The sequence below is a fragment of the Vanessa cardui genome, chromosome 12 (assembly GCF_905220365.1).
Source record: "Vanessa cardui chromosome 12, ilVanCard2.1, whole genome shotgun sequence".
Classification (NCBI taxonomy): Eukaryota; Metazoa; Arthropoda; class Insecta; order Lepidoptera; family Nymphalidae; genus Vanessa; species Vanessa cardui.
The window spans coordinates 12,094,730-12,111,227 of record NC_061134.1 but is presented as its reverse complement, the minus strand read 5'-3'; the positions used below and the strand labels follow the sequence as shown (position 1 = coordinate 12,111,227).

At 31.0% G+C, this 16,498-nt stretch overlaps 1 protein-coding gene across 1 annotated transcript in view; it reads left to right on the top strand.

Annotated features, from left to right (window-relative positions):
- LOC124534263 (5-hydroxytryptamine receptor) overlaps positions 1-16,498 on the top strand; it is a 126,126-nt gene that overhangs the window by 91,040 nt on the left and 18,588 nt on the right. The window contains exon 2 of the mRNA XM_047110012.1: positions 14,097-14,155. Coding sequence (XP_046965968.1) covers positions 14,116-14,155 — 40 coding nt within the window. The 5' untranslated portion in view covers positions 14,097-14,115. The remainder of the gene's footprint in view (positions 1-14,096; positions 14,156-16,498) is intronic.

Below are 16,498 nucleotides of genomic sequence, written 5' to 3'. Positions count from 1 at the left end.
AAGTACTTATAAAGCAACACACAGTCCAAATCTCAAATATTCAGTACGTATTTTATGTTATTATCTGTGAGTAAACAAAAGCAAGTTACAGTTATTTTTCTCGCAATTTTTCTCCCGGCATTATAGCAGAGTCTCTTTCCTCAAATCTGGGTATGATATATAATATCGTATATGTTGTTAAGCTTTATTATAGCACAATTGTCATCTGACCTCCGAAATCTTGAGGAAATATATTTTTAGGTTCTGTAGTCGTACTCCGTATGAAAATCATTGATATTACCACTTTTTTTACAAATGTACAGATAACAAAAATAGGCCCATTTGGGTGTAAAAAAATAATCAGATTTTAGAGCCAAAGATAGCGAAGCTCTAAATTTAATAAAAATGAAGAGCTCGGTTTTAACGGTTGTTGCACTAATTAATTTCTCACGACTTGGACTGCATGGTAAACGATTGGCACTTAACATCCTTCCAGTCGTATGAGATTTTAAGTTCCCTACGAGTTGAATAGTAAAGATATAAAAAGTGCCTTTATGTTGCGTACACTCTCCACTGGTGTTAACATATTTTACGCGTTGGCTAATCTGCCTTGACAACGGCTGTCATGACCGATATATGTTTGAAAACGTCATCATCAAATTCCAGTTGTTTTTTTTTTCGATTGATATACAATTTTAAAAATAATGTTACTAGACAGTTCGTATACATTAATACATCAATCTGTAGTTGTAGAATTCCTACACAAATTTTCATTCCAATATTCAAACAACGTGATTCAAAATAAGAAGTTTTTTAACAATACATAAAAAAATTAACATTAAAAAATAACCAATAAAATATCAGAACTTTTGATAAAGTAAAGAGTAAAGTAACAGCCTGTAAATTTCCCACTGCTGAGATAAGGTCTCTTCTTCCATTAAGGCGAGGTTTTGGAACATATTCCATCACGCTGTTCCAATGCGGGTTGGTGAAATGTACATGTGACAGAATTTCGATGAAATTAGACACACGCAGGTATCCTCACGATGTTTTCCTTCACCGCCGAGCACAAGATGAATTACATATATACACAATTAAGCACATGTATATAGTGGTGCTTGCCTGGGTTTGAACCCGAAATCATCGTTTAAGATGCACGCGTTCTAATCACCGGGCCATCTCAGCATTTTTGATAATCACAAACAAATCGAACGAGGAAATACATCAGATCAATGCTATCATTATTTCTTCGTTCGATTTGATTGAACATTTGTAACGTATCGTACGATATAAGAGCGTGGTATGAAGTATTGGTATTGTAGAATTAATTGATTATAGAAAAAATCTTATTTATTTTCAACTATAATTCATATGTCAAACCAACCCTACTTTTTCATACCGTGGGTAGGTAGGTCAGTTGGTTCAGCAAGACTTTTTTTTAGAATGGAAGGAGATTTTAAATTTGGATTTCGAAGCAATACAGAATCTAAGGACATTATATAAGATTATATTCTAATTTCGTTGCATATGCTTTTATAGGAGATTAGGATTGCAAAATTTTCTACTAAAAATTTTAGCTAATCAGCGGCAGCTTTCGACTTTTAGTGGAGTAAGGGAATAAAAGTTAAGCGTATACACTTTTTGAACTGCGATAAAGATAAGTGGAAATTAGAATCTTATTACATTGTAGTTTGGATTCAATTTTGCTTGCTCTTATTCTCAGCGATATAAGGCAATAAGGTGACCTCTTGAAATCAGTATCGCAAGCAGCACTTACTGCAAACACTGAGACTTTGTGTTTTTTGGCCTTACATTTCTTTTGTATTTCTAAACTGTTTTCTTTGCTAGTTAACAGAAAAAGTTTATATCATGTATTTATTTCGATTACTTGAAAATGGCTTTACCGAGTTAAATACTTTTACGTTACATATATGAATATTCTAGGTCTACCTATTAGATAGATCTCACATATATTTTTGATTGACGTACATTCCAATGTTTTTTGATTGAGATAACTCTTGTTTCTAAAACTGTCATCGATTATATTATAATCATAAAGATTTGGGAATAAAATATTGCTTAAATTTTTCAACCTCGGGGTTGTCACTAAAAAAATATGAACGCTGGAAAAATCAATATTAGTATGCCCTAGATTTTGGATTTCAATCCTCGAGATCAGCACCGCTATAAGTTTGCCATCATCTTGCTGTTTCTTATCTGTAGTCTGGAAATAATGTATATTACTTTTCCTTAAGCAACACAATCCTCTAAGGAAAAGATATATTTAAGAGGTTAGGAAAATCAAAAGTAATGAAGAATCAATGTTGAAAACGATAGTTATATTATTTTTTATTATTGTTTTGACAACTTTGTTTGTTTCGTCTTATTTGAAGTGCACAGCTGTGACGAAAAACGTCGTAAAAATAAACATGTTTCGGGGAAACGTAGATATTGCGGATTTTTTTGATTTATGGTCTTCTGAATACAGCGTTGTTGTTTCTTTGAAATAATTGTATTAATTTTCTTTTTTTTGAAGTGCGATAGTAAAGTACTTAAATTGGACATTACGGTTCTACTTAAGAGTAGAATTAAGGTTCTACACTTTGGAGGATATATTCCAAACCATCTCAAAAGGACTATATTGACATTCCAAAAGACCTTAAATCATCATTGGTAATGACTATCAATAATGCGACATAAATACAAAAACAAAACAGTCATTATACCGTACTTTTTTAAATAAATTTCATTCTTGAAAACAAAGCACGAAGTTTCCTGGTCTTGTGAAATATAAAGGTCATGGAAATTTCATTTGTTCATAAAAATGTATTACACAATTATTCTTACGTTTTGAATAAAATATAAGTTGTTTGATAGAGGGACAGCGAGCGGACCTTTCATTCCGTTTTATGTCATTGTAATTTTGTGGTCTATAGCTATAATACTGTACGGTACTTACGCCCGTAAGTACATTTTTTAGTAAAATGCATAAGCGCATTTTGCCATTGGTCAAATAATTTAAAATTAAATATCGCTTTGGATTAAAACGTCTTATCATATCAACTGTCTTATCAATCTTGTCAACATCAGTCTTATCAACATTATTAACCAAAAGGCATATGCTATATACAAAACAATCAACAGTGAGTTAATATTCTGATTAATAAAAGTGAGGTTATCAAAATTAGCCATTCTAATGCCTGACCACAAAATGATTTTGAATATTTTGAAAGAACTAAGGTCAACAAAAATCTGATTACAAAAATTGTGCTACTTTATATTTAAAAGAAACTCTAAATTTCTAGCAAAAGTCGAATTATTAAATAATACGAATACTTTATCAAGTAAAACTAAGTACACAAATAAACAAAACAGAAATATCCCAGTTTTCTTTCTGGTAAGAATCAAAAGACGCTTAATGTTAAATTGATGAGAAAAAACTAATGGATCTCTTTGTACAATGTTTTATGAAACATTGAAATGGATTCTTTATTCCTTTGATAAATAAAAGTTTTGTATGCGTTTCACAGTTTAGATTATTGTAGTTATTTCGTAGCTACTTACTTTGTTCCGAATGCCTACTAATTTGGAGTTTTAATTTTAAATTTAGAATCATTTATGATTGGTCTATTTTTTTAAATCCACGAGGGAATTTTTCGAGGGAAAATACAGAACAAAAAATATGATAATTGATATTATAATATTTAAACAAATATTGGACAACACAACATACATTACTCTGATCTCAATGTAAGTAGCTAAAGCACTTGTGTTATGGAAAATCCCATATTCTTCAATCCTAATTACTAATTCGAATAAAATGTTACTTTTTTAATTTACGACAAATTGAAACTGAAATAAATACAATTTTCTTCAGTCATTGTAATAGATTGAATGTCTAAACGGTTCTTTTATTCAATTTTGTAATATCTATGAATATCTAATCAATACTAAGTCCCCATGTTACAACAATGAATCATTTATGTATGTTGTGTTATTGCCAACAACGGTATGATACACATATGGCAATAGAAACTAAACTCTTTTTCGCGGGAGTTGTGAATTGACAATATACTTACGTGAGGAAAAAGCAGTCCAGAGAATATATCTCTCTCTTTCTTTGTCCCTGTGTCTCTTTCCATTATATACAGATTAATCTAAACGATTTTCTCTTTTTTTAATCTGATACATTAAAGTTTTCTCACAATATTTTACCAACCTCAAAAAAAATATAAACGCATGAAGTATATGCAAATCCAATGGTGCTCGCCAGCTTAGGACTTGCAATATTTAATTAAGATTCTAACCTTCTTACCAATATGCGATCTTATATATAGTATTATAATTATATAATTGTATTTAACTAACATGACTTCGTATTTTTAAAAGTTGAAAAAGAGTAACTACTGATTTTCTTGCCCGTTCTGCTCGGTAGAATCTACACCACAAACCAGTGGTATCTTCACTTAATATAGTCATTAATTATAGTATTAAATTTTTTGATTATTAATTATAGTATCGATTTTAGATTTAAAAGTGCTTTTAAAAGCCTTCTTGAATCAAGTATGTTTTGACATTGATTTTGAGTCTCGATCTTATTAAAAAAAAATTAAATACAAGTGATGTAGTCAAATTTTAGTATACCTAATACTGATATTTGACTTAATAATTTGCGCTCAATAACTTATGTTTAACATATAATAGATATATTATTATCATATCATATTTATTTATACTGTATCGATAATACGACGTAACTCTACACCTACCATAATGAATTATGTTTTTGAAGAAAATGTTATTTAAAACAAAAGTATAAATAAGAAAACCTGCATGTGTATAATTTCAACAAAATACCACATGTAAATCAACTAAGTGAGGGGAGGACTTAGCCCAACAGTGGGGAATTTACAGGCGTTTTATACGTTGTTTGTTGAATGATTCCAAAAACTGCGTCTGTGTTTTCCTCTTTCAAGGTCATTGAACCGAATTTATGAAATTTGGTATATAATAAGATCAAGCATCAAGGATGAAGGCATGATAAGATGCTGATGATATTCCCCTAAAAATGACCAAAGCCGTGAATAACTAGTATATAATATAAACTGTAAATCTTATCTAACCTAACAAGAAAATAAAACAAATACAATAAATAATTGTAAATACAAAACGAAATGGTACTATTACTGGTTACGTAATAAAACCAATTCGCGCTGAGTGGTTCGCTTTTATTATTTTCTGACGATAATAGATCACTCCGCTGTAACGCGTTCCAGATGTGTAAAAACATAGTACATTTTTTTTAACATACACAATTAATATTTGTTTGGTAAGCCATGCTTGATATTAATACTGTTTTATCAGGCTAGTGACTAGAAGCTAGACATGAAACTGCAAATACTCATAATTAGATAGGCATCTGATAGTTCAAATAGACGACTACTCATTGACGACGTAAGAAATTTTAACCATTCTTTAAAATACAGAATAAACGATAAGTTAAAATGTAATTAATCTTCATATTTATGATATTCGTATGATTAATATATTAAAATGAAAGTGTATATTAATGAATCATTTCTAATTTATATCCAATAAATTCATGAAATTGCTTCATAATATTAAATAAATCAACTCTAAATTATAAATGATTATGATTGTTTAAGATAGTAATAAAGATAATTATAATTATTGGTATGATTAATTAATAAATAATATTTTCATCTATACTAAACACAAGACGACTTGTCGCTATATACACGTTTCAACGATCCATATCAGTCAGCAATATAATCAATTCCATGAGCAGAAAAAACAAGGATAAATATACTTATATTCCGTATTCAATAATCATTTTCGAAAACAATCGAAACAAATTTACAAATCATTCATTCATTATCAATCACTCATTCAGTTTAAGTCACTCTAGTTTAAATCGCTTCACAAATGTCACGTTCAATTCGAGGTCACATTTGTTTATTTATCTTTACCCCTCCTGTCATTGAAACGGACTATTTATAAATGATATAACACAATGCAATAATTCAATAGATTATCGTTATCGATATTATTATTATAATTGGGAAAGTAATGTTTATCTGTCTGCCTTTCACGAAAACCAAACCACTGATGAAATTTGGTATGAAGCAAACTTGATCTCCAAAAAAAAACATGATAACCAACACCTTTATGGTGTTGGTTATCATGTTTTTTCACACGAAGCCGCCCGCGACATCTAGTTCAGTATTAATACAACTTGACGATCTAATGCAAGAGATACACATGCAGTTTCTCTGAAGTTTTTATCCTTGAACGCTAAACAGTGTTATTAATAAAATAAATTAGCACATGAAAAATTAGTGAAAAACGACTTGTGCTTGGACTACCAATTATCAGCTACAATCTATTTTTTTCTGATCTTTTTACATATTAGATGTCAAACAGATATTGGACATAATAAATCTATGAAATTCTTCACAGCATGATCCCCAACAATGTTAGTGATTAAAAACCATTTACAATAATGTTTTTATAATACTTTAAAGAAATAAGAATAATAAAAGTGACGTCACAACAATAAACAAGAAAAGTAAAGAAAAGACAGGTCCATAAAAATATGTTAAAAATTACAAAATTTATTTCTTAAAGTGCATCTGTTGAAGCCCATTGCGCTATTAGAGTAAAAAAAAACATTAACTGTAAGTAAATAGGAAGCAAATAAACATAGCTATTGAAATAAATTGAATAAACATGCAAATCATTCTGGAATATTTAATTCAATAGATATTCAACGCTCGATGTCAATGGACAACAGAAAGGAGGGAACAATTTGTAATAATATATTGAATTTATACAATACAAAAAACGAAAATCAAGATTAGTTCAATGCAGAAAAACTGACTGACTTTTCCAATCAACTGACAGAAATGTACCCAACAATAAAAAAGTATAAAGCTTCTTCGTCGAATAACGATATAATAATAATAATAAATATTATAATAAACATTGTACATCATCACATACGTTACTCCGATCCAAATGTAAGTAGCTAAAGCACTTGTGTTATGGGAAATCAGAAGTATCAAAGTTACCACAAACACCCAGACCCAAGACAACAAAGAAAACTAATGAACTTTTTCTACATCGACTCGGCCGGGAATCGGACCCGGGACCTCAGAGTGGCGTACCCATGAAAACCATGATATTTAAAATGGAATTTTAATCGAGACATATAAAACTAAAACTGTAAAACTAAACGAAAATCAAGATTAATTAAATACAAATTACTGACTGTGTTGTTTTAGCCAGTTCTTTTCAGAACTTGACTTTTCCAAGCCAGTGGTTGAATTTTGTCAATCCATAAGAACTTATAATGCTTCTTTGTTGAATATTTAAAATGGAATTTCAATAGAAGCATTCCGTAAAAATAAACTGTAACCTCACATCAGAATGTAATGTAACACGCGACATTGACTATAATAGTTTTAAAATCTATTGGAAAAGCGTATAAAAATGGCGTATCATAAGTCGCCTGTCAATGCTTCTCGAGTGAGATCGAGGGAGGTGAATTCTTAACAATTGCACGCAAACTCTTAAGTTTAAGACACTAAGTCGACTACATTTTAAGATATTTTTCACTCAGTTTATCATCATCATTAGTTTAAAACGAAGTTGACTACCGCTGTCTATCCCTATGTATGGTTAGATCTTTAAAATTACACGCTGGATTTTGATGTGGTTTGTTTTAATAGATAGATTGATTCAAGAGGAAGGTTTAAATGTATAACATATGTACAATATAGTAGTGAAATACTGGATAATTTTAGAGGTTTTCTAAGGGATCACATAAAAGAACACATTTTGTGCGATTACATCTTACAAACGCTATTTGTATTGTCTTATCTGTTATTGTCTCTCTAAATTTGTGAACATTGACTTTCAAGTAGAAGAAATTCTGTAGTATATTTATAGTAGTATCAGCATTGCACCCGTGCGAAGCTGGGGCGGGTTTCTAGTCGAACAATGAAAGTTCGATAAGCAAACCGTCACTAAATATATCTCAGCAGGGATGGACAATTAGGCTACCCAATAGTTACTTCACCAATTTGTCATTGACCTTCGGAAATCATATGTTCCTGTAGTGATACAGACTCAGTCACACTTGGACCGAATACAATACTAAGTATCAATGGCTTTTCAATATATAATGATTGGATGGTATCTACTTCCCAACTGTTTCTGGTTCTTCTCGGCAGAATTTGTATTCCGAAGCGACGGTAGCTTCACTTAATATCACAAGCGCTTGTACAAGCCTACTTAAATAAAGTATACTCTGATTTTGATTTTGACTAGTTCTACCAGAACACGGGTAATTTAATGAATTTATTAAAATACTTATGTAATTTATTTCTTGGACAAGTGACAAGTGGACAAAAATGGGCTGTTGATGATGATGATGACGACATAAGTACTCTTTGTATTTAACAGCTAGATTGATTTAAAATGAAACCTACAATTGCTTGTTACATACCTTGAAGATAATGGAAATTAGACATTGTGAAATAAAATACACGGAAGCATCAGTTTCTATTACGAAATAATTCGCTTTTTTAATCCTAAACATTTTCTCTACCATTTTGATTATATTTTATTTCCCTCTTTACTTGAAGCACGGACGCATATTAGAATTCTTAGTTGGTATAACTTTACAGATGTTTTTTTTCTACTTAACAACTTTTCCAATATACAGAAGAGATTGCTTAGAGCAATAAGACCGCATTCATACGCTTTCTGTGTTCATGTGTTTTAATCATTTTTTATACGTCTGTAATAAAAGTATTGTTTTGTTTATACATGAATAAAATATACGACTAATATACGTTCACTTGGGTTTGGCTTGCGATTTAAATTTTATGTTGAGCTATTTAAAACATGTATTTTAGAAGATTAAATGTATCTTCTGTAACGAGACATGATCATTTTCAACAATGATATTCATTCATATTTTTCTTAACTATAAATTCGTTTGAGAAATATAATGTTTTTTTTTTTTCAATCGAATAGACTGTTGATCTTAATTATGATCGATTCAGTTTTGGTGCGTTTTTATAACTTTCATTTGTTTTATTGTGTGAAATTGAATTTTTTTTAATATTATTATTCTCCATAGATACATAAATATTGTGCATTCTTTGGTTTAAGCTATAGTAGAACAAACAATAATATATATTTTTATTGAAAAGAAATACAATAAACCTTTGTTTATAAAATAATTTAAAAAGAGATCCAGAACCGATATCGAATGAACATCAAAAAACTGATTACTGATTATCGATAGAAAATTTGTGTGCATAATTGTGTTACATATAATCATCATGTAAGGTACGTAATATCTTTAATTTTCAAATATTCTAATCGAAATTATTTAAAGAACATGATTATCTTAATAGCATTAGGTAACCTTACGCTGAGTGATAATTAGACATGCAAAATACATATACAAAATGTATTAAAGACAGGATGATATGTAATACACCGTTAATAATTCCATCCAAACAATAGACTCGTTAAATAATAACTCAGTATTTCATACGCTAATTACATACTCTTTACAAATTCGCTTTATGAAGTACTTTTGATGCTACAAATACATTTTTACAGTTGAACAATGGTTTTGTTTTCAATGATGTCTGTGTCTATGAGAGCTGAGACGGCCCAGTGGTTAGAACGAGTGCATCTTAACCGATGATTGCGGGTTCAAACCCAGGCAAGCACTATTATACATATATATGTACTTAATTTGTGTTTATAATTCATCTCATGTTTGGCGGTGAAGGAACACAACGTGAGGAAACCTGCATGTGTCTATTTTCAACGAAATTGTGTCCACATGTGCATTCCACCAACCCGCATTGGAACAGCGTGGTGGAATAAGTTCCAAACCCTCTCGTTAATGGAAGAGGAGGTCTTATCCCAGCAGTGGGAAATTTACTTTACTTTACTTACTTTACTGTGTCTATAATAATTAGTCTCCTTCCATCGTCATCATTATCATCATTACATAGTATACAACGAAGTCGCTTACCGCTGTCTGTCCCTATTGTGCTAGGATCTTTAAAATTACGCAACGGATTTTGATGCGGTTTTATTTTAATAGATACAGTGATCGAGAGGAAGGTTTTTGTATATAATACATGGACAATATAGTAAAGAAACACGGATAAGTTTAGATGTTTCTAATGTGAATTCATCTAAATTTGACGTAGACGTCGGTGAGAAGGCCGTGCGTGCGTGTGTGTGTCGTGCGTGAGTAAGTGACCACGTGTGTTTGTGTGAGTGAACACGTCTGTGCACTCCGCAGTGAGGTTGACTTATGTCACTATTATATTTACCTATTAACTCTTAATTATCTTTCTCTATTTCTTTCTGCGTTGTAAGATAGAAGAGAAAATGAAATGGCTAGACTTTCCAATAATATTATATAAAAAATAAAAAAAATGTCCTCCAGTAAATTTTGTTCGTATCTATAAATGTAATGTTTAATAAAAATAATTAATTTCTACACGAAATCAAAGTATTATTGATTCAAGTAGGCTCATAGAACTTGGAATTATTATGTTACAGTATTGAATTAACGTTACACTTAAGTACAATATATTTTTTTATAAATCGTGCCTGTAAATCAACTAACTCTAGGACCATACTTTTTATATTTAAAATAATTTTCTATCTTGTAAAATATTAAAAGTAACTGTCTACACTTTCTTCTGAATCTTATTCCACACATAGTAAATGTTATAATAATAAATAAATTAATAAAGTTTACGATAGTCGGAAATTTAATAAAAAGCAAATATGTGCGCGTATTTGTCTGGGAAAGTGATAAATCAAACTAATCGCTGTATGCGTTATAGAAAGGGAAGCCAGACAGACTGGCGCCGTAACGCGTTACGTAACGATATATCTTCCCATTAGAAGTTATCACTTATCATTGCAACGAAACGATTCTTCAGTATAAATAAATAAATATTGGACAACATCACATCCATTACTCCGATCCCAATGTAAGTAGCTAAAGCATTTGTGTTATGGAAAATCAGAAGTAACGAAGTACCACAAACACCCAGACCCAAGACAACATAGAAAACTAATGAACTTTTTCTATATCGACTCGACAGGACGAACCTGGGACCTTGGATTGGCGTAACCGGTGAACACACTACTCGACCACAAAGGTCGTCAAATATATATTTCTCACATACGTTAAATTGAATGTAAGGTTGATGTTTCGAAGCCTTAAAACGTAAAACAACCTAATATCAACGATTCGATTTCGAAGCGGTTTCAAAAACGTCTCACAAATTGAAATTAAGTTCGTGAAACTCAATACAATTGATAGAATCGAAACATTACAACGGCAACGTTAAAACTCGACCTCGAAATTTTACTCGATCCGCGCCCGATGAAGTTTCACTTTAATTTCCTCGTTGTTTGAAGAAAGCCGGATATTTTATACAAGACTTTCTATTTGGTTATCTGAACACTTATTTATACATAATTATGGGCGTTTACGTCTATTTGAGATTATTAAAATTCGCCAACGTCTTTTTATTATGTTGGCAGCACCACCCATAAATATTCCTTGAATCGTTGTTATACGTTATCACCCTATTAAATTTAATAAAAAATGTTCATATAATATAATTACAGAGTAATTACAGAGTAATTATATTAATGAACATATGCTACTGTATTTTAGTAATTACATTGAATTCTAAACTTCAGTGGATTCATTTATAGTCAATAACTGGAAGACTTAGCTCCGCAGCATACATAACTTTGAGAAGATAATCCGCCATGGCATTCTTGGCGATATATGGAAAATTTCTTACAATACCAAGATCACCACCACTTACCATTACGTTGACCAGTCATTCCATTCAATCTGTCAGCTGAACTATATCGTACAAAATCTTCCAGGTTAGTCTTAAACCAATTCGATTTAGTAATGTTTTAATTTGATAATAATAATACCGTAATTTTTAAATTACTAAATAAGATAAGCTTTTAATATTACGTTATTCAATTTTTATTCCCGAATTTGATCCGTTGATAGTGTTTGATATTATATGCAAAAAATATAAGTGAAAATGTAGTTGAATTAATATATGGATATATAAGCTGTTATAGGATTACTTGCTATTATACATATTATTTAACGTCAAATATTAGTGAATATCTAAATATAAAAGAATATCTTCCAAAAACTTTACAATACACTAAATATATATTTTTGTTTTTTTCTTATACCACGTATACAGTAATACATGTTTTTTTAAACAAATTTGATGCGTTAAAATATTAAACATAGAAAAACCTTTCATTTTACACACATTTACAATCTATTTCAAAACATTTTACACGTAAGAGTAATTGCAATCTAAAAGGAGGGTCATAAATCTTTATAAAGACACATAATGTTATTCTTATATCAGCGAACAAACTCAAAAACTCTTCTGAAAGCGCTAAAGGTCATTTCAGCTCACGACGCGAAAACATTTCTTTAAAACTTCACTTTTGTACTAACTTGTGCCTCTTCTTTGATGAAGAATATAAATAAGTTAAGTTATACTTTCCATTGATGAAATATAATACAATTTTATGAATCAGATTCAAAACTTCAAATAATATTCTGACGCATATTTAATTCAAAGAAATCATAAGTCAGATGAGCGCGTAAATTTTAGACTTAAGTGTTTTAAAAGGGTGATTTGTAAACATTTCACAAACAAACTTTGATTTTACAACAAATATAGTATATTCGGCTTTAGAAATATAGACGTTAAGATAAAAGAAAAGAGTTATAAAGGGAATTAATGCTCTTAGCAAAAAACTAAGCGGCTAACATATATGTATAAACGTACACGTACCTAAGTGCCTAGGTTATTTTTTATATTATATAGATAGGTGAACTTGCGTGAGTACCACAGGATATTAAGAGGTTTACCTGCCTTGGTATGACATGAGCGTTAAGGAATATTTACCATTTCATACATCGGCGAAGTACGAAGCTGTGCTAGCCGCAAGATGTTATGTCTCTATGCATTCGTCTAAAACTTTTTTGACTATACTGATATAAATTAGAAGTAGCGACAATTATTTTTCTCGTATGGAGATGAGATGAATTTCCTCTCGCTCATATTTTATGCCAATGGTCCAACTTGATATTGAAAAATCACTTTTGTACATACATTATAATATTTTAGACCAAATGATCGATTTAATTTTGCACTTTTTACAACACGGGTCGCGTTCTATACGCAGTCGTATCAATTCATACATTTTATCTGTTATTTGGGTATACTGTAAACCTATTGTGTATCGAACGCAATCACAGTCGTGTTCAAATTGAAAGCGATCCCGATTACACGAGCGGTGTGCTCCTCACTTATCAGGTATTCTCCTGTCAAAAATAACTTTTAGGTGAAGCCGTAATCCAGTCCGAATCAGAATATATTTTTTCAATGAAGTTATAGATACATCATCTACTAATTAAGTATTTTATTGCCGTTATTAATCAGAAGCGGCTTTATCTATAGTTAAGAATGTGCGATGCACATGGGCGCTGGGTCTGAAGGTAACCCAGCGTCCTTTGTTGCGACACCTCTAAAGATGCTTCGTTCGCGATAGCGGCGCTCTCAAAGACCCTTCGCCCATTTTACAACCGACAGGGCGCTCGATAGCAACGCAAAACGCGCCACCACTAGCTCTATCTTTTCCTACTCTTTCTTAACATCATGTAAATTTGCCTATTTATACCCGCATTTCCGTTTGAAAATTTAAATGTAAAGGTTTCATTTTGACTAGTCTCCTACTAGAGGACGGGTACTGGTTTCACACGGGTGTCAAAAGGGTTAGAGTCGCTTATGATATTAATAATCCGAGGTTACCAATTACCATTTATCAGGTATCACTGTAATTATTCCGCATAGGCTAATAATGCACCGTCAAAACGAATTAATTCGTATTGTAAGATAATACGGATTCTATTGTTGTTGTTATATTGACTACAAAAACATCTGAACAAGATTGATTAACGTGAAAAACAATTGTTTCAGGAGGACGAGCGACAAAAGAATGAACGCATCGCGAACACTCGGGTTCAATGACTCCAGCGGTGAGTATCCTAACAAAACCTTATACCCAACATTGTTTCAACTAATGTCGTCAGAGCCTTATTCTATTAAGTTTTGTTTACACTAACAACAAACGCTAACATTTTTAATGAATTAAAAATATGCACTGACAGTCTTTGAATTTTCTATTTCATAATTGAATATTTCCACTGGCGCGGTATCGCGACAGTTTTGAATTGAAACATACATTGAAGCAAAGCAATTTAAATTGCTTTTTTCTATTATTTGACTAAAAATTCAATGCATTTTAATGTTATTTGTAGCAATGTGAGGATTTACAACGATTTATCTGTTTGATTGGCGTTAATTAAAAGTAATTAAATCAAAATATCATTCAATCTCTCCTTTTTTACAAAAAGGGCACGAATAAAAAGGTTTTATAACTTTCTCATACAATAACAACTATAAACAATTTCCTATAGCCTTTAAATAAAACTAATTATAACGGATGAATCGCGTATATTAATTAATTTTTAAACATCCCGACGTTTCGAGCACTTTGCAGTGTTCGTGGTCACGGGTACCCAGTCTACCCGTGACCACGAACACTGCAAAGTGCTCGAAACGTCGGGATGTTTAAAAATTAATTAATATACGCGATTCATCCGTTATAATTAGTTTTATTTAAATGTGTAATAATCGCGAAAATTTAAGACAACATTATTCCTATAGCCTTCTACTACGTTGGGTCCAATACCCATAAGTTTTCTGAAAGATCGCTTTTTACCGATAAGACCGCCTTTGTATTTCTTCCGTAGCCTTATTTATAAATGGTTTTAATGTGTTGACCAATCATTTGTAGTTATTCATCCATGAGTTATATTTCAAAAAACATTATAATAGTAATAAATAGTTCACAGAATTAATGTACGCGGATATCAGACAGCGATAGAACTTTCGTCAATTATTGCTAAACCATTATTTCATAGATTGTGATAGTCCTATTTACTTGATGGAGCTTAGTGAAAACCTTTCTTAATAGGTACCAGGTTCTCATACTACCAAACACTTGTATTGTTGTCTATCGATAAGAAGGATAAATGAAATAAAAAAAAAACAAATGAAAAACGCGAAAAACAAGAGACACAAAACCGTAACTCTGAAGATTGCTGGCAAATGCGTGATGTCAGTTCACTTAATCTCATCTGAATATATATTTTAAATAAAAAAAAAAATCTTCATTTGAGCAATTAAAGTCTACCCTCTCAGTCTATAAATAAATAAACTCAACTTGGCATCAACCACACAAAATTGGTCCGAATGATATTCGGTCTGCCCACACTTTCAACTTTCCGATTTTATGATCTAAGCTTTATTGCTAATCAAAATTTTATATCATTCTAAAATGAATTCAATAAAAATACTCAACAAAATCCTCAACAGCGCTATTTTTAAGATCTTGCTGCCTCGCACAATCAATCCTTGGAACTAGCTTTCACCGTCGGTTTTTCTGAAATCAGACTTGGGAACCTTCTAGAAAAGGGTGTACTCTTTCCATAAAGGCTGGCAACGAACCTGCAAGAAACCCCGACGTTGCAGATGTCCTAGGCCGGTGGTCACTTTCCATCAAATGGGGCTCCTGCTCGATTGCTACCCATCACATAAAAAGTGTAACGACAATAATATTCTGCAGAGTGCAAAATGCAGAGTTCGAAATACTTCGAAAATTTCGATTTACTATATATTATCCGCAAATACACTTCTAAGTGTAATTAAATTTACCTTAAAAGAAATATATGAAAAGGTTATTAATGTTAAAACACATTACGTTCAACAAGCGTTGCCATGCCTCTTTGAATATGTTTGTTAATAATTACGTTTTACAACACTATTAAAATATTCTAAGTTAATGCTAATACGTTAAAATTCTCGTGAATATATAGAATATATACAAAAACATATATTGTATTTCATATATAAGATTAAGAACAATATCGCTTAACTAAATCAAATAATCTCTATCAGCTAAATAATCTAATTCATGATTAATTCGATTAATTAATTTATCACTATTTGCCGATATCGATGCATTAATACGGAATGTAAACGAAATCAGTTATCAATATGGATGTTTTGTTGACTTCATTAAACATTCATTAAATAGTTAAGTTAGGGTTGGTCAAATGTAAGTTAATAATGGTATTGGACGAAGTGCGTGCCAAAAAGAATTGTGACTTTAACCCAGGGTTGTTTCAAATTTAGCTCTATCATTTTGTATCATATGAATGGACTATTATTGATTTATAAAAGATTAGTATGAGGTGCTACTTTCTTAGAAAATATTTACAAATATATATAATACTTCTTTACATTTAAAAATACGT